This window comes from Mustelus asterias, chromosome 22, assembly GCF_964213995.1.
Source record: "Mustelus asterias chromosome 22, sMusAst1.hap1.1, whole genome shotgun sequence".
Lineage (NCBI taxonomy): Eukaryota > Metazoa > Chordata > Chondrichthyes > Carcharhiniformes > Triakidae > Mustelus > Mustelus asterias.
In genome coordinates, this window is record NC_135822.1 from 3,057,976 (window position 1) to 3,085,657 (window position 27,682).

At 44.7% G+C, this 27,682-nt stretch overlaps 1 protein-coding gene across 1 annotated transcript in view; it reads left to right on the top strand.

The window, feature by feature from the left end:
- Positions 1 to 27,682, top strand: part of cfap74 (cilia and flagella associated protein 74) — a 216,799-nt gene that overhangs the window by 151,425 nt on the left and 37,692 nt on the right. The window contains 4 exon segments of the mRNA XM_078239710.1: positions 9,128 to 9,256; positions 13,286 to 13,373; positions 18,320 to 18,493; positions 21,165 to 21,298. Coding sequence (XP_078095836.1) covers positions 9,128 to 9,256; positions 13,286 to 13,373; positions 18,320 to 18,493; positions 21,165 to 21,298 — 525 coding nt within the window.

A 27,682-nucleotide genomic window follows, 5' to 3' on the forward strand; every position in this document is an offset into this window, starting at 1 on the left:
CTATTATTTTGCATCATATGCTAATACATGTGACAATAATAATAAATCAAATCAAATCAAAATTGTAAGTGGCGCACTTATGTGGAGTGAATGTTTATCTCTGAGTAGTTACCACGAACCACAACACTTGCTATGCTCATTACACTAAATGAGGTAGGTGAGAGACACAGAAATGAAGGGGAAGTGAAACAGGAGAGATTCATAGAATCATTTACGGCACAAAAAGAGACTATTTCGTTGTCCAGTCCATTGCAGAGATACAGAAAGGGAAAAAACTACATGGAAAAGGAGCAATGCTTAAAGGAAGAGCAAACAAGATGAGCAAAAGAGTTACAGGCATTCAGATAATGATGAGAGACAGAAAGATTGTGGCAGAATGAATTCAAGAATGGGAGACAGCAGTTAGAGTTTTTTGTCTAATTTTTATTCCCCTCACCCTGTCTCCCTGTAAGCTGGTATCTGGGGACACTGGTTCACCAAGAGCTTTGTAAGGCCTGATGTGCTTTTCCTTACTTTGCACGGAGAGCAAAATGTACACTTGTTTAACCAAATGTTTACCGATAGGTAAAACTTTGAAATAAGATTAAAACAACTTGAAGGGCCCTATTTTACCATTTTGATTCTAAGTGCTGGGCGGACTTGAATCTGGGCGTGTTTCAGATCCGACTTTTGGACCCGTTCTCCGGCGCCCACATACGCACTCTGCATGAAAACATATCAACGAGTCCGAATTGTGCTTCACAAGCCTATGGGTGGGGCGTAATGTGCCTGAAACCCTGCAGCTTCCCCCCCGCCCCCCCCCATCAGCACACCTGCAAGTGCTCACTTGCCTTCCCCTCAATGCTAACAAGTAAACTGCATGGAACTTGCTGGAATGTTCTACCAAACTACCTGCAGCTGATCTGCCCTAACGAGGGGCAGCTCCATTAAAAACTCAAGAATGGATAGGCAGACAGGCATTCCTGCACAAAATGTGCGCACGACCAGCCCCCCGATTCTCTGAGGGCGATCTAGGGAGGCTACTGGATGCAGCAGAGGCGAGGCGGGACACCCCCTTCCCCCCAGGAGAACACAGATCCAGCGGGGCTGATGGAAATGTGGCCTGGGAAGAAGTCGCCACCCCGGTCAGTGCCAGGGCACTGGTCCCCCGAACCGTGAAGCAGCGTTGGAAAAAAGTCAATGACTTTTTCCGGGCAGCAAGGGTGAGTGCTGAACCCCATCTTGCATGTTCCCCCATATCTCCCCCAGATCCTCCCATCCCCAGCACCCTGCATGCTTCCAGCTCCTGACCCCCAAGCACCTCCTTCCTTTCCCCCCATGAACCCCACTGCGCTTGCCCTCTAAGGGCCACCACCTGATATTCTGCAGGAGTCACACCATCATTTATTTTGTGGCTCCTTCTGTCTCCACAGGAGAAGACCCATCAGAGGGCGAAGACTGGGGGGTGTTGCGCCAGACCTCCGGGTCCTCAGCACCTTTGAGGAGCGGGCGCTGGAGCTCTCCAGAGACGGGGGGGATGCGGGTTGTCAGCGACAGCATGGTCAGGCTGCTGTCAAGACGTGAGCACCTGTCATTCCTACACTCACTTTGAGGCAACTTCTCGGGGGCACGACTTTCAAGTGCGAGGGGCAAGGTTGAAAGGAGAAGTACGAGGCATGTTTATTCTCACAGAGAGGGTAGTGGGTGCCTGGAACTCGCTGCCAGGGAAGTTCCCGGATGCAGATTGAAGTTCCCGGATGCAGATACGATAGTGACCTTTAAGGGGCATCTCTATAGCTATGTGAATGGAATGAGAATAGAGGCAGCTGATCCCCGGAAGGGTAGGGAGTAACAAATCAGATGGGCAGCCTGGTCGCTACAGGCTAGGAGGACCGAAGGGCCTGTTCCTGTGATATAATTTTTTTGGTGCTTTGTTCTATGTTCAATGGAGAAATGTGAATCCGTGTTTGGCATCCCGGATTCCTCTCCCTCCCTTGCATTTAACCTTGTGTCCTGTGTTGCAGGGACAGATCCTGATGCCCCGGGGCCTTCTGGACTCCAGGCCCGTACTACAGCATTTGCCCTCCCGGTCCAGACAGCTCGGATGAGTCCTTGGAGGATGTGGGTGAAGGGACCTTCGAGGGTGGCACAGTTTTAGCACCAGCTTCCATCTCAGAACTCACCATCTCAGATACTGACACATCGGTGGGTCCAGTTAGTGGTGAGGCTTCTGGGTCACTCTCTGGTGAGCATCTGATAATGTACATCGAGTAGAGGAGGGAACGTCTGAGACCTCTGGCATGCAGGGGCCTGCCGGAGGCGAGGACTCAGCTGGCCCCTGGCTATATGCTGGGCCTCTGAGATCACTTCTCCCTCAGCTGCTGGAGATGCAGCAACAGAGCCAGGGAATGCAGGAGGGGCTGACGGCCACACTGGACCAACTGCGATGAGGCTGTTGGGAGGAGACCCAAAGCTACAGGTGGACCAGATATTGCTGTCTTGCGTGTTCCCAGGCTAACATTGCAAGGATGGTGTCTGCAGTGGAAAGCCTGGGGTAGGGGATCCTCACCATGAGTGGCAGACTCCAAGCGATGGCCGAGTCACGGCAGGCCACAACTGAGGGACAGAACCGACTTCTCAAGATTCTGCGGCGCATGGCTGAGAGGCTCGAGAGCTTGTAGGAGACCCAGCGGGACAGCATTGAGACACAGCGGGCAATGGCAGCAGCCCTTGAGAACATGGCCCAGTCGCAGAGGATTATGGCTGAGGGCTTGCAGAGCACGGCCCAGTCTCAGAGGGCACTTGCTGTGGCCATTGAGAGGTGGTCCCCGACTCAAGTGGCCATCGCAGAGGGCTCAACCAACATGGGTAGAGCACAGGTGGTCCTCCAGGACTGGCAGGGCCAGGTGACGCCGGAGCTTCTGGAGCTCACAGCAGAAACACTGCCGTCCCATGGAGTGACCCAGGGGCCCACAGGAACCCCAAGGGAAGGCCCTAGCATGGGCTTCCCATGCTAGGGCCTTCCAGCCAGGAAACTGTGGCTGTGGCTACACCTTCTGAGTCCCCTGACACCGGGGCATCACTGGGGCAGCGGAATAAAGAGGGTGTCATGGAAACATCCCAGACACCTGGAAGCAGGCCAGGGCCCTCAAGGTCCAGGGCCTCCAGAGGACGCCCGCCACACGCATCACAGGCCACGGGACATGGTAGGCAGCTGGCCCCCTCCACCTTCAATGTACAGTCTGGGGAGTCACTGAGATGTAGTGGTAGGCCACGTAAGGTTAGGAAGTTGTAGTTGCACTGAGATGGCATGGGTGAAGGGCTGCACTAGTTAGAAAGATATTTACGCACCTTAACGTTTTCTGTTCACAAGTTTTTATGTTTGAATGTCTTATTTAAACACCTTTAGTGCAATTAAATGTTTTTTGACCACCCACCTGTAACTAATTTGTCTCAGATTTGGCTCGAATACGAATCCTCTTTCATTGATGATCGCCGGAGTGATGATTCATGTTGATGTCAGTTGGGGAAGCCCCTCAATGCTGTGTCACTGAGAAAAGGAAGCCACTGATTTCCCAGACCCCACGAGCGATTCCCTCCTGTTCCCCACCCCACCCGCCCCAGGGCCTGTATGGGGGTTTCAGATCCCTTACCCACTACACAGACGTGGGCCTAGGTGCCAGCATGCAAGCGGAGCTCAGGTAGGAGTCAGACTAGTTTGCACCAGGGCATCATCATAATGGTGCTTAGTGAGTCATCATCACCCTCCTGCCTGCCAAAAAACTCGCTAACAGAGTACCCAGGCCCATCACTCTGGTGTGACAATGTGCAGGAGATAGAAGGAATTTTGGGGGGGCGGGGAATGGAACCCACAGACACAAACCCCTAGCGAGTGAACAGCCTGGTGATCAGGGCCTCCCTTGCCGCCCTCACATGCCTCATTTGGGCTGCCAGCCCTCCAGCGCCTGGTTGGTGTTCCTCGGCATGCTCTTCCTCATCTTCCTCCGCCTCCTGCTGGTCATCCTCCCCAGCAATGCCCGGCTGGTCAGCCTCCACGTCCTCCTCCTCCTCCAATTGGTCACCTCTCTGTAGAGCTAGATTGTGCAAGGCACAGCACATGACCACTATGCGGGAAGAGATCACTGGGTTGTATTGGAGGACCCCGCCAGATCGGTCCAGGCACCGGAATCGCATTTTGAGGAGGCCAATGCACCTCTCCCCTATCGCGTGACTGGCTACATGGGCTTCATTATAGTGGGTCTCTGCCTCAGACACAGGCCTCTGCAGAGGCGTCATCAGCCAGGTCCGAAGCGGGTAACCCATATCACCCACGACCCACCCCCGCAGCCTGGGCTCCTCCTCAAATGCCTCCGGGATGTCCGAGCTCCTGACAATGAAGCTGTCATGGATACGACCTGAATGTCTTGCGCCGACATACATACAGGTAATGATCGCACACGAGTTGAACATTCAGGGAGTGGGACCCCTTTCTGTTGATGAATCTCCGAGGATTCTGTAGGGGGGCCTTAAGGGCGACGTGTGTGCAGTCGATGGCCCCCTGTACGTTAGGCATCCCCGTAATGGCTGCGAACCCATACAAAGATATGTAGAGGGACAGGTAGTATTAAGGAAGCGGGGGGGCTGCAGAAGGACTTGGACAGGTTAGGAGAGTGGGCAAAGAAGTGGCAGATGGAATACAATGTGGAAAAGTGTGAGGTTATGCACTTTGGAAGGAGGAATGGAGGCATAGACTATTTTCTAAGTGGAGATATGCTTAGGAAATCAAAAGCACAAAGGGACTTGGGAGTCATTGTTCAAGGGTCTCTTCAGGTTAACGCGCAGGTTCAGTCAGCAGTTAGGAAGGCAAATGCAATGTTAGCATTCATGTCGAGCTGGCTAGAATACAAGAGCAGGGATGTACTTCTGAGGTTGTATAGGGCCCTGGTCAGACCCCATTTGGAGTATTGTGAGCAGTTTTGGGCCCCGTATCTAAGGAAGGATGTGTTGACTTTGGAAAGGGTCCAGAAGAGGTTCACAAGAATGATCCTTGGAATGAAGAGCTTGTCGTATGAGCAACGGTTGAGGACTCTGAGTCTGAACTCTTTGGAGTTTAGAAGGATGAGGGGGGATCTTATTGAAACTTACAGGATACTGCGAGGCCTGGATAGAGTAGACATGGAGAGGATGTTTCCACCAGTAGGAAAAATTAGAACCAGAGGGCACAAGCTCAGGCTGAAGGGACGATCCTTTAAAACAGAGATGAGGAGGAATTTCTTCAGTCAGAGAGTGGTGAATCTGTGGAACTCTTTGCCGCAGAAGGCTGTGGAGGCCAGGTCATTGAGTGTCTTTAAGACAGAGATAGATAGGTTCTTGATTAATAAGGGGATCGGGGTGATGGGGAAAAGGCAGGAGAATGGGGATGAGAAAAATATCAGCCATGATTGAATGGCGGAGCAGACTCGATGGGCCGAGTGGCCTAATTCTGCTCCTAATGGATAAGATAGAAGCAGGGAAGTTGTTTCCACTGGCGGGTGAAACTAGAATTAGGGGGCATTGCCTCAAAATGAGGGGAAGCAGATTTAGGACTGAGTTGAGCAGGAACTTCTTCACACAAAGGGTTGTGAATCTGTGGAATTCCCTGCCCAGTGAAGCAGTTGAGGCTACCTCATTGAATGTTTTTAAGGCAAGGATAGATAAATTTTTGAACAGTAAAGGAATTAAGGGTTATGGTGAGCGGGCGGGTAAGTGGAGCTGAGTCCACAAAAAGATCAGCCATGATCTTATTGAATGGCGGAGCAGGCTCGAGGGGCCAGATGGCCAATCCTGCTCCTAGTTCTTATTTTCCTGCAGCCGGGGCTTTCTGATAGGCCTGGTCCAGGTAAAATTTGATGTACTTCCCAGCCCGGGCATACAGGGCTTCTGTGACTTAGAACATAGAAAGCCACAGCACAAACAGGCCCTTCGGCCCACAAGTTGCGCCGATCACATCCCCACCTCTAGGCCTATCTATAGCCCTCAATCCCATTAAATCCCATGTACTCATCCAGAAGTCTCTTAAAAGACCCCAACGAGTTTGCCTCCACCACCACCGACGTCAGCCGATTCCACTCACCCACCACCCTCTGAGTGAAAAACTTACCCCTGACATCTCCTCTGTACCTACCCCCCAGCACCTTAAACCTGTGTCCTCTCGTAGCAACCATTTCAGCCCTCTGAGAGTCTACCCTATCCAGACCTCTCAACATCTTGTAAACCTCTATCAGGTCACCTCTCATCCTTCGTCTCTCCAGGGAGAAGAGACCAAGCTCCCTCAACCTATCCTCATAAGGCATGCCCCCAATCCAGGCAACATCCTTGTAAATCTCCTCTGCACCCTTTCAATGGCTTCAACATCTTTCCTGTAATGAGGTGACCAGAACTGCGCGCAGTACTCCAAGTGGGGTCTAACCAGGGTCCTATAAAGCTGCAGCATTATCTCCCGACTCCTAAACTCAATCCCTCGATTAATGAAGGCTAGTACGCCGTACGCCTTCTTGACCGCATCCTCCACCTGCGAGGCCGATTTAAGAGTCCTATGGACCCGGACCCCAAGGTCCTTCTGATCCTCTACACCGCTAAGAATGGTACCCTTCATATTATACTGCTGCTTCATCCCATTGGATCTGCCAAAATGGATCACTACACACTTATCCGGGTTGAAGTCCATCTGCCACTTCTCCGCCCAGTCTTGCATTCTATCTATGTCTCGCTGCAACTTCTGACATCCCTCCAAACTATCCACAACACCACCTACCTTGGTGTCGTCAGCAAACTTACCAACCCATCCCTCCACTTCCTCATCCAGGTCATTTATGAAAATGACAAACAGCAAGGGTCCCAGAACAGATCCCTGGGGCACTCCACTGGTCACTGACCTCCATGCAGAGAAAGACCCCTCCACAGCCACTCTCTGCCTTCTGCAGGCAAGCCAGTTCTGGATCCACAAGGCAACAGCCCCTTGGATCCCATGCCCTCTCACTTTCTCAAGAAGTCTTGCATGGGGGACCTTATCGAACGCCTTGCTGAAGTCCATATAGACCACATCCACCGCTCTTCCTTCGTCAATGTGTTTGGTCACATTTTCAAAGAACTCAACCAGGCTCGTAAGGCACGACCTGCCCTTGACAAAGCCGTGCTGACTACTTTTGATCATACTAAACTTCTCTAGATGATCATAAATCCTGTCTCTCAGGATCCTCTCCATCAACTTACCAACCACTGAGGTTAGACTCACCGGTCGGTAATTTCCCGGGCTGTCCCTGTTCCCTTTGCTTGACTTGCTTGACACAGATGTGACGACTGACTGGGAGATGTCACAGACATCTCCGCTAGGGATCTGGAAGGAACCAGTCGCATTAAAGTTCAGAGTGGCTGTCAATTTGACAGAATGGGTTCCCCCTCACCTCCCGCCTCTAGGTGCCAGGTCCTGCAACAGGATGTTGCACTGTTTCTTTTCAGATGTGGAGACGTTGGCGGCACACGGTGTCTGCCATCTGTTCAAATGACACTCGTGCACCGAACTGCCGGGGTCTCTGCTCCCTCCTTTTCCTGCCACCGCCCCCCCCAACTCTGGGTGAATGGCGGCCACCTCCTGCCTCTGGTGGTCGTCTCCCTCTACTCCTGCAAGTAGTAAGGCCCGGGCCTCCTGTGCCCGCAATTCTTCCTCCAGCTCCTCCCCCTGAGCAGCAAGATCCAGCAGCAAGATCGATTGGTTGCATCGCAAAAGCCATCTCGTCACTCTGAAGGTTGTGGGGAGGGGGAGATGGAGAGGAACACATGTAGAGGTTGAGGAACGCTGCTTGCCCCTAGCACATCAACAGCCACTGTCCATAATTCCCAATTCCCCCAGCACATGCTCTCCACAATCACAGCCCCCCAATTCCCCCAGCCACACGCTCCCCACAATTACAGCCCCACAGTTCCCCCAGCCACATGCTTCCCACAGTCACAGCCCCCCCCAATTCCCCCAGCCACATGCTCCCCACAATCACAGCTCCTTGCAAAGTTGAGAGGCGGCAGCAGTGCTATTTGCAAGGGCTTTGTGCACATCCTTCAGCTGGAAGTGAGCTGAGTGCACTAGGACCCAGCAGCACCACAAGACCCGTGGTCAGTGCTGAGACCCAGGTCCGTGCTGCAAATGAGCAACAGCCCCCCCCCACCCCGCCCCCCCCACCCCCACACCCCCACACACACACATTCGCAGAGCCGCCACCGACCTGAGAAAGAAAATAGCCACAACAAAAGGACACCCGTGAGCAACAGAGAGCTGTCGGACGCTATGCACTTACCTCCTTACTAACCCCCCCTGATGGAGCGCCTGAATCGGACTTCTATGGAGCATGTCTGTTTTGCGCCAATTCCGGATTGACAAATGTGGTGGTAAAGGGGGAAGTGCCGGTAAAGTTGCAGCCCATTATTTCATTAATAACTAATGCAGCCCATTAATTCAATTTAAATGCATTCAAATGCATTTAAATGGCTGTTGCACCTGTTTCGGGCATGGTCCTGATCGCAGCCATTTTCGAGCCTTGGTAAAGGGGGAACCGGCGTGGAGGCGGGTGCGGATCGCGCTACTCGCCTCACGCCCGACTTTACCAAGTTTTCGTGCCCGAAAACGGGCGCAACTTGATGGTAAAATCGGGCCCAAAGTTTTTCAAGCCTTATAAGTGATGTTTATACATCCAAAAGAACAGAACCAAACTCCCTATTGGCTTACCTAATTAGGGAAATGTCTGGAGAGGATCTAAGCTGCATACAACAGGAAGGTTCCACGTTCCTTAAATATGTTCTTTTAAACTTGCTCCTTTTGCCTGTGAGAAACACCATAGAGATTGACGTGTACATGATGAATTCCCCTACTTGATCAACAGATGTGTCTGTTCCTATCGTGTTTGATATCAAAATGCAATAAAAAAATAACTTCATATCTTTCTTTTCCTTCTCGTATTCATTTTTCTTTCCCTCTTTTTAGGCCCTTCTCCCAGTGCTTTATCCCCTGACTCAGGAATGAAACAAATAATCTGCTGCCTGAGCCACTGTGTAACTGGCCCTTGAAGCTGCATGAGTAGAACCCAACTTAACTCATGTGATTTCTCCTTTATTCCATCAGGGCAAGCACAGCGCTTCAGTTAAAGTTTGAAGTGTGTGAAGAGCTGAGAAATCACTTGGAACTTCTACCAAAAACCGGCTATATCCAAGCACATTCCAGATTTAGTTTTCAACTCAAATTTTTGCCCAGGTAAGTGCTTCATTACCACATTGATGAACACAAAGTTAGCAAAACAGATGTTTAAAAATAACTATACTTAGGGTTTTGCAGCATCAATACTGCCAACAAATTGGGAGCAGTGTGACAACTTGCATTTGTGTATATATTAGATCTTTGAGCATAGAAAACCTTCAGGCAGAGAGAAATAAAATTAAGTCTGAAAAAGAATACTGAAGTGGATTTGAGTCTCGATGCAAGAGTTAGGAGCTGAGGCCAAAGGTCTAGCCGCAAGGATGAGTTTGAAAGGGTGGAGATGTATTGGAGTGCAGAAGAGGTTTGGAGGAATTGCAGAGGGGGCACTCAGCTTTCTATGGTGGAGTGGTGGTGGGAGAACATAGAAAAGCAAAGTCAGAGGGTACATAGGAGGGCATAAAATTAGATGAGATAGGGTTGAGTGAACTCATAAATGGACAAATGGCACTTGTAAATCTGTGTAGTTAACCACAGAAATATTGCTTGTACAAGCTCACAGGTTGTGCCCCGTGTCATCATAAATTGGCATGATCACAATTTTGGCACTATTTTACAGTGATATTCAGTGTCTTTCATGTGCTAAAGCAAAAAAAGACATGTTGACAGCAGAAAAAGTCAAAAAGAAACTAATCCCTTTAAGAAGGGATTATATTATAACTCTATTATATTGTAACTCTAGGTTGTGCCATGTGAATGTTAATGCACTCGCTGAGTAAAGACATCTTCCCATAACTGGTCCGTCAAGTTTATTCCTGCTTTTCTGGCAACTAGTTTCATTCCAGCACAGAAATTAATTTTATTCTTATTGTTTTCTCCAGGTAACTGGCCTTCACTTTAAATACTGCGTGATACTACATGTTAAAGTAGAATTTCAGAGAAATACAGCAGCTTAATCCATATTGTAACTAAGAGTAAACTGAAAACAAAAACCTGCAGTTCACCCAAAGCGGCAAGAGAGGATTAATTTTTAGCACCCAATGGTGTTAGTTTAAGTTTGAGTTTAAAAATTGGCAAGTCATGTTGCAGCTTTATAGAACCTTAGTTAGGCCGCACTTGGAATATAGTGTTCAATTCTGGTCGCCACACTACCAGAAGGATGTGGAGGCTTTGGAGAGGGTACAGAAAAGATTTACCAGGATGTTGCCTGGTATGGAGGGCATCAACTATGAGGAGAGGTTGGAGAAACTTGGTTTGTTTTCACTGGAACGACGGAGGTTGAGGGGCAACCTGATAGAAGTCTACAAGATTATGAGGGGCATGGACAGAGTGGATAGTCAGAAGCTTTTTCCCAGGGTGGAAGAGTCAATTACTAGGGGGCATAGGTTTAAGGTGCGAGGAGCAAGGTTTAAAGGAGATGTACGAGGCAGATTATTTACACAGAGGGTGGTGGGTGCCTGGAACTCGTTGCCGGGGGAGGTAGTGGAAGCAGATACGATAGTGACTTTTAAGGGTGTCTTGACAAATACATGAATAGGATGGGAATAGAGGGATATGCTCCCCGGAAGGGTAGGGGGTTTTAGTTAAGTTGGGCAGCATGGTCATTGCAGGCTTGGAGGGCCGAAGGGCCTGTTCCTGTGCTGTAATTTTCTTTGTTCTTTACTTCTGAATACTTTGGATGATGACCTTTCAAGTGAGAGAATATTGTGAAATTTTATTATCGGGATTCTCGGTGAAGTACAGCAGATCAGGTCATATTTCAGTCATTGTTAAACCAGGGGGTAGAATCTAATACTATCTCATTGTATTTACGCAACTGTATAAAATCTTCAGTGGACTGACCGCTGAAGATTGCATCCTGGAGTCCAGCTAGCAATTTACTGATTTCAAAACCAAGAGGCATGCAACCGGTTTCTGTCACTTGCCAGATTTATAATATTTTCCCCAGATAAATCATTCCCTTTAGGTTAAGATGAGCAAAATTTTATTTCAATCATAAGCGTCGAGTCCAGCACTTAATGTGGAGGAGATGGACATAAATGGGAGATGAAATTCTAACTTTTTTTTAATGATATGTATTAAATGAATAAAATCATGACACACTGAAGTGTATAAACTCATAGCTGACTGAGAAATAAGCAAATGAACAACAAGGGGCAGCAAAAAAGACTGGGAGGGAAAGCATTAAAGAGTGAGTTGTGTAGACTGGTATATAATCTTGAATTACCTTCTTTCATGCATCAGAGCATGAAAATAATTTTTTGTTGCAGACAAATATACCAACATGTGAACAAGGAGCAGGAAGTAGACCATTCAGCCCCTCGAGCCTGGCCGATCTGACAGTAACCACAAATCTGTCCTATTCCCAATAACCTTTCATCCCCCCCCCTTACTTATCAATAATCTATTAATGTCTACCTTAAAAATATTCAATGACCCTGTTTCCACATCATTTTCAGGAAGAGTGTTCCAGAGACTCACAACACCCCCCCCCCCCCGCCCCCCCGGAGTGAAAATGTTTCTCCTTACCTCCATTTTAATTTTTTTTTAAACAGTGACCCCTAGTTCTAGATTGTGTCAAAAGAGGAAACATCCTCTCCACATCCACCCTGACGGTATTCCTCAGGATCTTGCATGTTTCAACCGAGCCCTGACATTTTTCATGCTTTGTTCACATAGTTTTGCCTAAAAGAAAAACAGATGAAAGACAAAGACAGAAAAGGGAAAAGAAAAAGAATCACGTCTATACAATAATATGGGTGTCGCTTTGTGGGTTCAATGTATGGAACAGTGGATCATTTCTACACAAGATACAGATTTTAGAAACACTGTAAATTTCACTGGACATCATAGCTCTAGTTTTGGGTAGTTTATTTTATATACAAAATTAATTAGAATACAAAAGTAACTAAACAAAATGCTTAATGTAAATTTATCTTGAGGTTATAACCAATAATTATCATTTCTCTTCAGACCTTACTTGCTTTGAAATGAGAGTTTAAAACGAACCTTTGATCAGTAATATGGTGGAAAATTATTAAGCAGCTTTAAACATCAAGCTGATATAGCTTGCCTACCGTGCAAAGAAATGACAATGTCAAGCTTTTAAAGAAACCCTGATGATTTATTGCACAACTGAGCCATCATTTGTGTTGCTTTCAGAATTGTGAATAACCCTGTAGCTCGTGCAATGCAATCTGGGCTATTCATGCCCGTTAATGCTTCAGTCAGAGATCCTGGCCTGAGCACTTTCACTTGTGGAAAAGCAACATCCAATTTTGAAAATGATCTTTCCAAAGACAATTCAAAGTTTTTATAATGTTCATATTTCTGCAACGTTAAAAAGAAAAAAATATGTGTCAGAATTAAATTCAGATTATCCTCCCACAAGAGGAAACATCCTCTCCACATTCAACCTGTCAAGATCCTTCAGAATTTTATATGTTTCGATCAAACCCTGACATTTTTCATGCTACGTTCACACTTTTCAGCCCATTAACTGAGGGCTGCTTAGAAGCTTCCATTTCGAATTGTTTTTAATATTGCTGTTTTCACTACAGTATCAGAGACAACACTATGTAGGTTTACACCTCCACTTTTAGACTGCATATATAGAATGAATATCAGGTTCTATAACATTAAGTAAGCCCTTCCTCTCTCCCACAACTAATAGTAATCCCAAAATGCTTTACAGAGGGGAAAATGACCAGAACAAGAAGTAGAGAGAGGTGACTGTAAACAAGAATGACGGGTAGATTTTGAGAAAGCTTGTGCCTGCCATCAAACCTGCCAACTCTGTCCTCAGTGGCTGAGGTATGCAGTTTTAGGCAGGAAATGAGCTTAGTGGCTCCGATATTGACCGGGGAAGGTTTTCCTCATGTAGATAAAGAAAAAGCAGGTGACTGATACTGAAACCTTAGGCACATTCCATCATTCACTGTCTCTCCTATGTATCTCGCTTCATGTACTGGCAACATTTGGAGGAATTGAGGGGAACAAAGCCCCAGCTCAGGTAATGGCTTTGCTCTCCCATCACCTATTACATTATGAATAACAATCAGTAATCCAAAATTGTGTAATCTATTTCAGGCAATCTTTACCACGCGATGCTAGACAGTACTTTAATGAGAGAACAAGAGTCTTGGAGGCTCCAATGAACATACTGGTGGCAAATCAGGTTTCGATATATTTTTTGTAATATGATAAGGCAGTGTCCATCTGAAGCTTAAGTGTTTACTCTTGTCAATGAAATATTTAAGATTAGAAATATGTTTGATTGAGTATTATATATATATCTCTAAGACCACTTAATGGCCCATTCACACTGTGTTCCAATTCCAGCTGATGTTACTACTGGACAGTCAGGTCCCAGAATGGAATCCCGGCGTGATAGATCGTAACATTTATGTTTTTGTTTAGAGACATGGATAAACAGTCGCAGGACTGCTGATTAGTTTTTAACAAAAGGATTAAACAAGAAAAGATGAACCATGACACACTGCATCTTCGCTGCACCTCTTTCTGTACAGATGTACAGAGATTTGTAAATGAAGGGCTTAATAAACACACAAGCTGCTATGAGAAAAATCATAGCTCTTTATTAAAGCAGACCCGGATAAGCGTGAAGGCCAGTTTACAAGGGAGGCAACCCCAGAATATAGTTTTGTTTATCTAACAAAGACTCTTAGGCTCAGAGAATTCATTAAATCAGACATCCGGACCTGGGAGAGGTAATTGATATCTACAAACCCAGACACAAGCTGGGATGTTAAGGATAACTTGTAATAATGATAAATTAGGTCAGCTAACATGATCAAACCTTCATGCTGATTGGATATTATAATTAAGCAGGCATGCAACGTTTGTGATTGGTTTTTAACATTTGTACCTTATGCATAATGTAATCTCAATCAATAGTTATGAGTGGATAGAGCTAGCTCCTATACTTTGATTGGTATACGTTAATTACTTGTAATTGAATCTGGAAATATATCTGCTTGTGTAAACCTGTATTCTGGACTCTGGATGCCTATTAGTTGACGTTCCAGAGTCCTTGCTATAGCTCAAATATTAAATGGATGCTTGAAAACCTTTGGGACTTGGTCTGGCTATTTCGAAGGAACAAAGTTATAGTAAGTTAAAAGGCTGAACACCAAACAGTCACGTAACAGTAAGGATAACACAAGTTACAAAATAGATCTTATATTCTAATATTCTCGGTAAATACACAGACCATGTAAACCAATAGGTCAATTCATTCATCAAGGATCCAGTTCCAAGATTTCAATCTCTTCTTTCAGTATTCCTCTGCCTTAGATTGCCATGTGCATTCAAACTTCCATATGATCTCTCAAGTACCCAGCCATGTCAACAGAATATATCGCTTCACAAACTGTATTAAGATGTCACCAAACTTTTGATGTCTGGCTTTTCACCTAGCTGACTTTAAATTTGGTTCTTGCAGCTGTCTCTTTAATTCAGAGCACTTTCTCTCCTTTTTTTGAACAGGACGTTGTTCAACTTCTTATTTTTTGTTCCTTTTACTTAACTGTCTTCCTGAGACATAGGGCACAATCTTTCTGCCAGTTCATGCCATGCTCCCGCTGCAGTGAAGTCAGAAAATTTGGCGGCCAGCCAAATTTCTGCCCTGTGCGGCGGGATGGGAAAATCCCACTGCTGTGAACAGTGGTAAGATTCTAGCCATACTTTTGTCCCAACTCCCTGTTTTTTGGATTTTCTTTTGCTCTTTTGGGAAGTCTGCCTTCTGCAGTTCACTTATCTTGTGCAGCTTCACCTGGGACTAGCTTAAAACAAACTTACAAGTTCTTTCTGTCCTAGGGTGGCCTCTGATTGCTAAGCAGCAACCTAGCTTTTCTTTAAGCACTGTTTGTATTCAAGTCATAAACTCTAATTACCATAGGGCATTTGAACCAAACTAAAGGCATTAACCCTTTTAAATTCAGAAGCAAAAAACTAAATTCACTTAAAGCTATATCTTATTTTCTAATGCCCACAAAAACAAATACAGGTTACTTAAAACTACTTCTATTTCCTGAAACTGCAACTGCAACATCTTTGCAAAGCAATTGTAGTTTTCCAGTGGCCCGAAGCTCATAAAGCAGGTTTCAAGCCCTAAATTGACTCTGAAGTGAAGCAGACCTAGACTGCTTCCTCCAGGGAGATGCCCTCCATCATATCCCATGGTTTGGCAACACGTATGCTGCAACTGCAGCATTTGATGTGGAGCAAAACATGTATTCATCATAGAATTACATACTAACAGCAACATGGAAACAAACCTTTTGCCCCAACTGTAAAGAGTTAACTTCAGAAGCAAACATGATGCTGATATAACAATGGTGTCAAGTCACTTGACTGATCATACTTTTGGGAGACTAGGCAATTCCCAAAGTCTTGTCTAAGCCCCCCAAACAAAACACCAGCCAGCACACGAGTAATACTTCTACTCCCATGTGCCCAACATGTTTAAATACCGTGCTATCCCCTGTCTAACCTTTACTTAAAGGTTGATCTAAGGGTAGACTTTCAACCTGCCACCTGGGTGCAAATTGCCCATTAATTTCAATCAACTAAAAATCAGGTGAATTCTGCAAAGGACAAGCAAACTACTTCCCCCGTACACTACCCAAGTAATGAAGACAAAGATCTATCCGTGGCCTCTGCTTCAGACAATAGCTCCCATAGTGCATTCAACTACTTTTGTATATTCATTCTTGGGATTTGAGGGTCGTTGTAAGGTCAGCATTTATTGCCCATCCCTAATTACCTTCAAGAAAGTGATGGTGAGCTGCCTTGAACCAGTGCAGTCCATGGTCGTATAGGGACATCCGTCGTGCTGTTCGGAAGGGAGTTTCAGGATTTTGCCCGAGTGACTCTAAGTTCAGATTGTGTGTGGCTTGGAGGGCAGCTTGCAGGTGGTGTTGTTCCCATGCACCTGCTGTGCTTGTCCTTCTAGCTGGTAGAGATCATGGATTTGGAGGTTACTGTTGAAGGAGCCTTGGCAAGTTGCTATGCAAACAGTTTTTTTTTCTGCTCTCTGTTCCTAATCTCTTACAATTACTTCTGTACCTTTGTACCATCACTCTAAGCTCCTCAAACACTGCAAACCATCAGTTTCTATCTACCCTGTTCCATCTCTTTATAATCTGATAAACCTCTCTTGGATCACTTCTGTTTCCTGATGATATCACCCCACTTCCTGGAGTTTTCCTTTGTATTTGTATTTCCTCCTTTGAATTAGAAACTTAATTAATTGCATTGTGGGTCTCTTTTGCCTCAAATCATAGAAACATAGAAAATAGGCCATTCAGCCCTTTGAGCCTGCTCTGCACCATTCATTATGATCATGGCTGATCATCAAATTCAATATCCTGATCCTGACTTTCCTCCATATTGCTTGATCCCTTTAATCCCAAGAGCGAATCTAATTTCGTCTTGAAATCACACAACTCCTGAACTACGTTCTGTGGAAGTGAATTCCACACATTCACCCACCTCTGGGTGAAGAGATTTCTCCTCACCTCAGTTCTAAAAGGTTTACCCCTTATCCTCAAACTATGAGCCCCTAGTTCTGGACACCCCACCTTCGGGAACATTCTTTCTGAATCAACCCTGTCTAACCCTGTTAGAATTTTATAAGTTTGTATGACTTCCCCTCTCATTCTTCTAAACTCCAGTGAATATAATCCTAACCAATTTAGTCTCACCTCAAGACAGACCTGCCTTCCCAGGAATCAGCCTGGTAAACCTTCGCTGCACTTCCTCTATAGCAAGGACATCCTTCTTCAGATAAGGACACCAAAATTGCACACGATATTCCAGGTGTGGCCTCGCCAACAATTGCAGCAAAACATCCTCTCAAATCCTCTCGCTATGAAGGCCAACATATCATTTGCCTTCCTTACTGCCTGCTGTCCCTGCGCACTTATTTTCAGCGACTGATGCACGAGGACTCCAAGGTCTCGTTGAGTATCCACCTCTCTCAATTTACACCATTCAAATAATAATTTGCCTTCCTGTTATTGCTGCTGCTGTGGATAAGCTCACATTTATCTATATTATGCTGCATTTGCCATGCATATGCCCACACACTCATCCTGTCCAAATCATGCTGAAGCATCTCTGCATCCTCCTTCCTATAGTGTGGAGTCTAAAACTGCACCCAGTATTTTAACTGTGACCTAGCAAAGGTTCACATAGATTCACAATTGCAACGCAATTATTATATTCTTAACATAAAATTTTGTGTGCTAGTGCTGTGGTTGTAATATTATTGAACTTGACAACATGGGATGCCATTCAGCCCTGTGCTGGGCCCTCTAGAACAATAACTCTTTCCCCATGCCCTTTCATACATTCCTTTACAAATATTTATCCATTGCCTTTTTAAAATCTATGAAGAGTTTTGTTTTTACGACTGGCTCTGGTAGGGCATTCTCTCTCAACATTCCTCTGTAAATAAAAGGTCTCCTATTTTTTGTGCTCTGTAATTGTTGACTTAACAATCTGTGCAAATAGATTTCCTTTATTTAGCTTGACAAGGCACTTCACAATTTTGAACTCCTTTATCAGTTCACCTGCTAATTTGCTCTGCGCTGCTGAAAAGAACCTTAGTTTCTCTGCACTTCATCACCAGAACTTTTTATTACTGTTTGAATGCTCTGCAATGTTTGTTTACTTGCTGCAAACAATATGTATTATATTTCTGTCCCTTTGTCGAGATAGTCAAGTCAAAATGAGTTGCTTTTGTGTATCATGCATTGGGTATTTTACTGTGAAAAGCAAAAAATCCCATTTCTATCTTGGCAAAAGGGGAGAGTTTTTTTTAATGATGTTTTTTAAACAGTAGATTAATTAAGTAGATTAACATCTGCCCTAGAAACCACCCATTGAATCTCAGTTTTTTCAGTTTGATTGAGCATTAACTAATGACTGAACTTCTGAAACAAAAATGTGACATTTATACATTTTTCTCTCTCTCATTTTCCCTTGTTCTCTGGAGTTTCTTGACTATCCATTGTTTTTTTTAAAAATACGTAATTTAACACACTTGTACACGATTCTACTCAAAAGACATTCACCAGGTTTTGTCTTTTCCTTTAGACTAAAACGATTCCTTTCACGGTTCACGCCATAGTCACCAGCTCAGACTTTGAGGTTGATCAGCAGATGATTGACATTGGTTATTGTTCAATCTATGAGTCTGTGTGGACCACCATCAGACTCACAAATAAATCCATCCTGAGCCAGGGATATGGATTTGTGGACATTCCAGAGGTAAGAGAGACATTATTGAATTTCTGTCCTATTGAGATATTTATCGATAAGGAAATCAAAATGCAGGATAAAATACTACTCACTTTACTGCCTGCTGTACCTGCACACTTACTTTCAGCGACTGATGCATGAGGACTCCAAGGTCTCGTTGAGTATCCACCTCTCTCAATTTACACCCATCCAAATAATAATTTGCCTTCCTATTACTGCCGCTGCTGTGGATAAGCTCACATTTATCTACATTATACTGCATTGTTTGGGAGAATTTTTGATTTGATTTTTGATTTATTATTGTCACATGTATTAACATACAGCGAAAAGTATTGTTTCTTGCGAGCCATACAAACAAAACATACTGTTCATAGAGAAGGAAATGAGAAAGTGCAGAATGTAATGTTACAGTCATAACTAGGGTGTAGAGAAAGATCAACTTAATGCAAGGTAGGTCCATTCAAAAGTCTGACAACAGCAGGGAAGAAGCTATTCTTGAATCGGTTGGTACATGACCTCAGGCTTTTGTATCTTTTTCAAGACGGAAGAAGGTGGAAGAGAGAATGTCCGGGGTGCGTGGAGTTCTTAATTATGTTGGCACGAACTGAATTGTTTATTCAGAGAACCAGTGCAGACACCGTGAGCTTCTGCACTCTAACAATTCTGTGATTCTGTTTATTAAATATGGAAGGCAGGTGGCCTCTTCCGGCCTTGGTTCCTCACGCTGACTTGGTGGCAAAGTCTCAATAACTTTCATGAACAGATTACTGGTTAAAATTACATTTGTGTGTTAATGATGTCGTTCCAGTCTGATCTGCATTTTTAAAGAAAGGCTTCCTTTAGGCATTTCTTTGTCCTGTTCAGAAGAACAGGTTGAGCTTGAAACCTGCAGGAAGACCATTTGTGGTCAAGATCCATTTTAATTTCCGGGGTTAAGTTGTTAAAGTGTAGTTGTGTCCCAACTGCTTTGGCCTGTGTGTGGGAGGAAATGGCCAGAATTTTCTGGCAATTCACACCCCGCCGCCTCTGCGAGGAAGGGCAGAGAATCTCCGTTCACTGCAGCGGGAGCAGAGAATGCCACCGACATGAACAGCTGGAAGATTCCAGCCACTATTTTTCCTTCTTAGCATCAAAAAGCAGAGATCTATTGTAACTGATATCAGGGCTCCATGTTGTAGACGTCGAGGCCGATTCTCCTATCCCGATGCGCACGTTTTTTGGCGCGTCGGGTTGGGAGATGCGCGTGTCGGCCATTTTGCAGGATTCGCGCATGCATTCCTGACACAGCCGGAGAGCAGGCGCAGTCGGGACCGCGCTGGAAATCAGTGGGAAGAGAGGTAAGTGATTTAAATCTGTTTTTAATTTTATTTAACTGTCATTATCGGGCCCGGCACGGAATTCTCCCACACACAGGCCTGTGCAGCCTGTGCTTAGGTTACTGCTCAGTGCGAATGGGGCTGATATTGCACCACGACCATCAGAAATATTACCTTTCAGATTTGCCAGAGTATTCACAGGTTATTTAAATAGTTTGGTAGCATCTCCCACCCCACCAGGAGTATTTCACTCCGGTGGGGGTTTCGATAACTCCCCATTTGCGGGGAACTGGCAGGAGACCCCCGGGGGGAGGGGGGTGAAGGAGGGCAGTCAGGGCCCCCCCCGGGGGTCGGATGGTGGGGGGATGCTGCCCCCAGCGCATGGGCACCCTGGCAGTGCCCCAATGGTGGGGGAGTCCAGAACCAGTGCTGACAGTCTGAGGATTCAGGGTAGACCATTTAGGACGGAGGTGAGGAGACATTTCTTCACCCAAAGAGTGGCAAGCCTGTGGAATTCATCACCGCAGGAAGTAGTTGATACCAAAACATTGAATGTATTCAGGAGGCGGCTGGACATAGCACTTGGGGCAAATGGGATCAAAGGTTATGGGATAAAAGTAGGGTTATGCTACTGAGTTGGATGATCAGCCATGATCGTAATTAATGGCGGAGCAGGCTCGAAGGGTCTCCTCCTGCTCCTATCTTCTATGTTTCTAAAGCTGTTGGTTCATAGTTTTCCGTATTGATTCCGTTTTATTAATTTGTGGGACATGGGTGTCACTGACTGGCCAGCATTTATTGCCCATTCCTAATTGCCCTTGTTCAGAGGGCAGTAGAGAGGCAACCACATTGCTGTGGCTCTGGAGTCACATTTAGTCCAGACCAGGTAAGGACGGCAAATTTCCTTCCCTGAAGGACATTAGTGAACCACATGGGTTTTTCCGACAATCGACAATGTTTTCATGGCCATCAGCAGATTCTTAATCCCAGATTTCTTTTTTAATTGAATTCAAATTCCACCATCTGTGATGGTGGGATTCGAACCCGGGTCCCCAGAACATTAGCTGTGTTTCTGGGTTAATAGTCTAGTGATAATGCCACTAGGCCATCGTTTCCCACTAGTACTCCACACAGGAGTTGCATTAGTGCATGTGTTTATGTGTTGGTGTCTGAGATACTAATCTCAATATCTTAATTCTTAAACATGACTTTACATTTGTAAAGGTGCAGAGGTGCAAAATATCACAAAATTATTGCATTTAAGGTTGTCACAGATTGCAGTCTTCAGTTCACAATGAATCTTAAAATTAAACACAGTGAAACTCGAAGCTTGATTATTCACTTATTTTTTTTGTTCTTTACAGTATGTAGACGTGCAACCTAATCATGGTTTTGGTGTACTTTTACCTCTGGAGACTCTGAATATTGACATCTTTTTCAAAGCCAAAGAAACCAAAGAGTATGCCTTTGAGCTAATTTGCAAGTCTGAAATCAACAGGTAAGCGAACAAAGCTTCTGTGGGATATCTGCTTTTAACTAGCACTGGTTTTTAAAAAAAGGTTCGCTGAAATATGTTAACTTTTGTGGAATTGCTGAGATATTTTGTATTTTATGCTCCATAAGGGAGCCCTGTCTCTTTCTGAACGACAGTATGACTTTACAGCTTTGCTGGTGGTGATAGATGACTTTGTAATTTGAGTACGTCCAAACTGTATGCGACTGAATCATCTTCTGTGCGTCCTCTCATGGCTGAAGAGATGGGACCGGATGTTCACAAAACTGGCAGTTCATGCTGTCCTTATTGGTATTTGGAGAGAGCTTCTGCCACTGGCCTTCCTCTCGGCACGTTGGGTGTTGTGAATTTGGCGCAGATTGCCTTCAAAATCTTACAGGCACGGTATCTGCTAATACCTGTTATTGAGCTTACAGGGTGAGACCTGAGACTTTTCATGAGTAGACACACTTTGAAAAGCAGAGAAATAAATGCTCAGTACACACTGTAAATTATGTACTAGCTTCATTAAAAGTAACAGAAGTAGCAAGAAAGCACATATCATCCTGTGCTGCTTTTACAGAAGCAAGAATTCAGTTACTTTTCCCTCAGAAACCTGAAGCCCTCCGCCCTCTTCTAACTTTGAAGATCATTCTGAAACAAAGGAAATCAAAAAGTTTCTTATAAGAACAGTTTTCACTCATGGGAAAGTTCAAAGGCATAAGGCTGGTGTCTCCAGAGACTATCCCTAGCCAAAGAAGATGAAAACCTAATCATCTATTTGGACATCTTTTGATGAAGCATCCATGCTAATAACTTGATTTAAACAGTATTAGCATATTATGTCATGCATTTCACTGCAGCAGCCTTGTAGTTGACTTGCATTTATGACCTGCACTACCTGAGTGAACGCACAGTTCTTAGGTTTTTTTTTAAGACAATTTATTACAAATCTAAAATACCCATAAAGGAAAAGGAGAAAAACAGACAATGGACAAGATACTTAACTTTTATCTTCAGTGGCTCTTGCCAATGAGAACAGTAGTCAATAACAAGGCTCATTAGATTCTTGATGGTTTTAAAATTCTCTCTGATATGGCGAATGGATACTTTATTTCACTCCACTATAGTATAGCACATTAATAATCCAGAGATAAAATTGGAAATAACAATTCCCTACCTAGCACCACCATAAGAATACCATCATCGCCAGAACCACAATGATTCAAGGAGAATTAAGAGCTGCCATCCATCTTCTCAGGGCAGCAAGGACACATGGGAACATAGGAGCCCTTCCAACCTGCTCCACCATTCAATGGCTGATCTGATCATGGTCTCAACTCCACCTTGCTGTATATCCCCCTCAACCCTTGACTCCCCCTTGTCCATCAAAAATCTGTCTAACTCTGCCTTGAATAAATTCAATGACCCAGTCTCCACTGCTTTCTGGGGAAGAGAATTCCACATACTGACAACCGTTTGAGAAAAATAATTTCTCCTCATCTGTAAACTAGAAAGAACGCAAAAAAGATTTACTCGGTTGCTACCAGGACTTGATGGTTTGAGTTATAAGGAGAGGCTGGATAGACTGGGACTTTTTTCTCTGGAGCATAGGAGGCTGAGGGGTGATCTTATAGAGGTCTATAAAATAATGAGGGGCATAGATCAGCTAGATAGTCAATATATTTTCCCAAAGGCAGGGGAGTCTAAAACTAGAGGGCATGGGTTTAAGGTGAGAGGGGAGAAATACGAAAGTGTCCAGAGGGGCAATTTTTTCACACAGAGGGTGGTGAGTGTCTGGAACAAGCTGCCAGAGGTAGTAGCAGAGGCGGGTACAATTTTGTCTTTTAAATAGCATTTAGACAGTTACGTGGGTAAAATGGGTATAGAGGGATATGGGCCAAATGTGGGCAATTGGGACTAGCTTTCAAAAAAAAGGGGCGCTGTGGACAAGTTGGGCCGAAGGGCCTGTTTCCGTGCTGTAAACCTCTATGACTCTAAAATTCAGCTATTTGATAAATGTATCAATCACTGGCTACACTTGGATTTCCACTTGGGTCAGAGCTGTGGTTTGTCTTTAATGAAAATGCACTTATATAAATGGAACTTTGTTCTGAATGAAATACAAAGTAACCATCCATTTTACCAAACCCACTGTACTTGCTAAAAGAAAATTACTGCAGATGCTGAAACAAAAAATAAAGTGTTGGGAAATCTCAGCAGGTCTGACAGCATCTGTGGAGAGAGAATAGAGCCAACATTGAGTCTGGATGACCCTTCGTTGTTGCTGCTGTTTCTCTTCCTGCACCTAGTGGTGCACAAGGCAGATGTTTGTCCATTTCCATAACTAACTATTCCTGGAACAGGTCGCCAGTCTGTCGCTGGGACTTATAGCTTGAGGGCGCCACTCCACATAAAACATGGCTGACCAGGAGTAGCTCCCACTCTCACCGGCTGCCATTGGTCGATTTGTCAGGTTGAAACTCAATCTGCTTGGCTGTGTTACAGACACACCTTCCATCTGGTCACAGAGTAGGACTCAAACCCAGATTACCTTTCATTCTTATAAATTTCAATGGGTATGGGCCCAAACTGTACAACCTTCCTTCACCCCAGGAGTGGATGAATAATAAATCTGGCTTTGCCAACATTACCCACAACTCAGAACATCTTTTTTAAATTGCTGGAAAATTGAAATGAGAACAGGAAGAGGAAAATCTGAAAATGTAGGGCAGAGATTTCAACATCTAAAAAAGTATTTATTTTTATTTAGGATTATAAATCCTTTAATAATCCAGCGGTGATTAATTTGTGCCTGAGTAGAATGCCCCCTTAGTTGTTTCAGAATGGTACAGTTGTTAAATGGATTTACGTGCAGCATAAATGCCTACACCTTCACTACCTCTGGCTTTAACAATCGAGATTTGTTAAGGATTTCCTCTCCCAAGAATGGCAGTGCCATTACTTCTTTCTGTCAGATCTGCATGTGATAAAGTTAGTCACATGCTTCAACAATTGAAGCATCCTACTTTTTGATTTGATTTAATTTATTATTATCACATGTATTAACATACAGTGAAAAGTATTGTTTCTTGCGCGGTATACAGACAAAACATACCATTCATAGAGAAGGAAACGAGAGAGTGCAGAATGTAGTGTTACAGTCATAGCTAGGGTGCAGAGAAAGATCAACTTAATGCAAGGTAAGTCCATTCAAAAGTCTGACAGCAGCAGCTGTTCTTGAGTCGGTTGATACGCGACCTCAGACTTTTGTATCTTTTTCCCGAAGGAAGAAAGTGGAAGAGAGAATGTCCGGGGTGCGTGGAGTCCTTAATTATGCTGGCTGCTTTGCCGAGGCAGCAGGAAGTGTAGACAGAGTCAATGGATGGGATGCTGGTTTGCGTGATGGATTGGGCTACATTCACGACCTTTTGTAGTAAATTTAATCTTTCCAGACAGTGGAAGAGATCGTTCTCCAATTCTCATAATTAAAACAGAGATTTAACACATTATTTTGGTGACAGTTGGGAAATCAATGAGCCCCTCCACAACTTAATGCGGTGCAATATTTATTACTGAAAAATAATCAATCTTAAAGATGTGACTCTTGGCCCTTCAGAAAGGGCTGTGACTATAACATTTTGTTCAGCCTGGATTTTTAGCCCCAGTCAGGGGGGGAACAGAGGTGGCCCAGTGTGGAACTTCACATCATTGGGAAGTATAGCAGTTATAGAGTCATAGAGTCATAGAAGTTTACAGCATGGAAACAGGCCCTTCGGCCCAACTTGTCCATGCCGCCCTTTTTTTTTAAAACCCCAAAACTAATCCCAATTGCCCGCATTTGGCCCATATCCCTCTATACCCATCGTACCCATGTTACTATCTAAATGCTTTTTAAAAGATAAAACTGTACCCACCTCTACTACTACCTCTGGCAGCTTGTTCCAGACACTCACCACCCTCTGTGTGAAACAATTGCCCCTCTGGACACTTTTGTATCTCTCCCCTCTCACCTTAAACCTATGCCCTCTAGTTTTAGACTCCCCTACCTTTGAGAAAAGATATTGACTATCTACCTTGTCTATGCCCCTCATTATTTTATAGACCTCTATAAGGTCACCCCTCAGCCTCCTACACTCCAGAGAAAAAAGTCCCAGTCTATTCAGCCTCTCCTTATAACTCAATCCATCAAGTCCCGGTAGCATCCTAGTAAATCTTTTCTGCACTCTTTCTAGTTTAATAATATCCTTTCTATAATAGGGTGACCAGAATTGCACACAGTATTCCAAGTGTGCCTTACCAATGTCTTGTACAACTTCAACAAGACGTCCCAACTGCTGTATTCACTGTTCTGACCGATGAAACCAAGTATGCCGAATGCCTTCTTCACCACTCTGTCCACTTGTGACTCCACTTTCAAGGAGCTATGAACATGTACTCCTAGATCTCTTTGTTCTGTAACTCTCCCCAACGCCCTACCATTAACTGAGTAAGTCCTGCCCTGGTTCAATCTACCAAAATGCATTACCTCGCATTTGTCTAAATTAAACTCCATCTGCTATTCATCAGCCCACTGGCCCAATTGATCAAGATCCCACTGCAATTGGCGATAACCTTCCTCACTGTCCATCATGCCACCAATCTTGGTGTCATCTGCAAACTTACTAACCATGCGCCCTATATTCTCATCCAAATCATTAATATAAATGACAAATAACAGTGGGCCCAGCACTGATCCCTGAGGCACACCGCTGGTCACAGGCCTCCAGTTTGAAAAACAACTCTCGACAACCACCCTCTGGCTTCTGTCAAGAAACCAATTTTGTATGCATTTAGATACCTCACCCTGGATCCCGTGAGATTTAACTTTATGCAACAACCTACCATGCGGTACCTTGTCAAAGGCCTTGCTAAAGTCCATGTAGATAACATCAACTGCACTGCCCTCATCTACCTTCTTGGTCACCCCTTCAAAAAACTCAATCAAATTTGTGAAACATGATTTTCCACTCAAAACCATGCTGACTGTCCCTAATCAGTCCTTGCATCCCTAAATGCCTGTAGATCCTGTCTCTCAAAATACCTTCCAACAATTTACCCACCACAGATGTGAGGCTCACTGGCCTGTAGTTCCCAGGCTTTTACCTGCAGCCCTTTTTAAACAAAGGCACAACATTTGCCACTCTCCAATCTTCAGGCACCTCACCCGTGACTAGCGATGATTCAAATATCTCGGCTAGGGGACCCGCAATTTCCTCCCTAGCCTCCCACAACGTCCTGGGATATACCTCATTAGGTCCCGCAGATTTATCTACGTTGATGCGCTTTAAGACTTCCAGCACCTCCTTCTCTGTAATATGTACACTCCTCAAGACATCAATATTTATTTCCCCAAGTTCCCTAACATCCATGCTTTTCTCAACAGTAAATACTGATGAGAAATATTCATTTAGGATCTCGCCCATCTCTTGTGGATCCGCACATAGATCACCTTGTTGATCCTTAAGAGGCCCTACTCTCTCCCTTGTTACTCTTTTGTGCTTTATGTATTTGTAGAAGTTCTTTGGATTCTCCTTTGCCTTATCTGCCAAAACAATTTCGTGTCCCCATTTTGCCCTCCTAATTTCTCTCTTAACTCTACTCCTACACCCCCTATACTCTTCAAGAGATTCACTTGATCCCAGCTGCCTCTGCACTTCATGTGCCTCTTTCTTCTTCTTGACCAGGGCCTCAATATCCCGAGTCATCCAGGGTTCCCGACTTCTGCCAGCCTTGCCCTTCACTCTAAGAGGAATGTGCTTACCCTGAACCCTGGTTAACACACTTTTGAAATCATGCCACTTACCAGACGTCCCTTTTCCTTCCCACAGACTCCCCCAATTAACTTTTGAAAGTTCCTGCCTGATACCATCAAAATTGGCCTTGCCCCAATTTAGAATATTAACTTTTGGGATCGACCTATCATTCTCCATAGCTATCTTAAAACTAATAGAATTATGGTCACTGGTCCCAAAGTGATCCCTCACTAACACTTCTGTCACCTGCCCTTCCTTATTTCCCAAGAGGAGGTCAAGTTTTGCCCCCTCTCTAGTCGGGCCATCCACATACTGAATGAGAAATTCCTCCTGAATACACTCAACAAATTTCTCTCCATCCAACCCTCTAATACTATGGCTGTCCCAGTCAATGTTGGGAAAATTTAAATCTCCGACTATTACCACCCTATTTTTCTTGGAGCTATCTGTAATCTCCTTACATATTTGCTCCTCAATTTCCCGCTGACTATTTGGGGGCCTATAGTACAACCCTATCAAAGTGATTTCCCCCTCCTTATTTCTCAGTTCTACCCATATAGACTCAGTGGCCGAAGCCTCGGATATATCCCCTCTC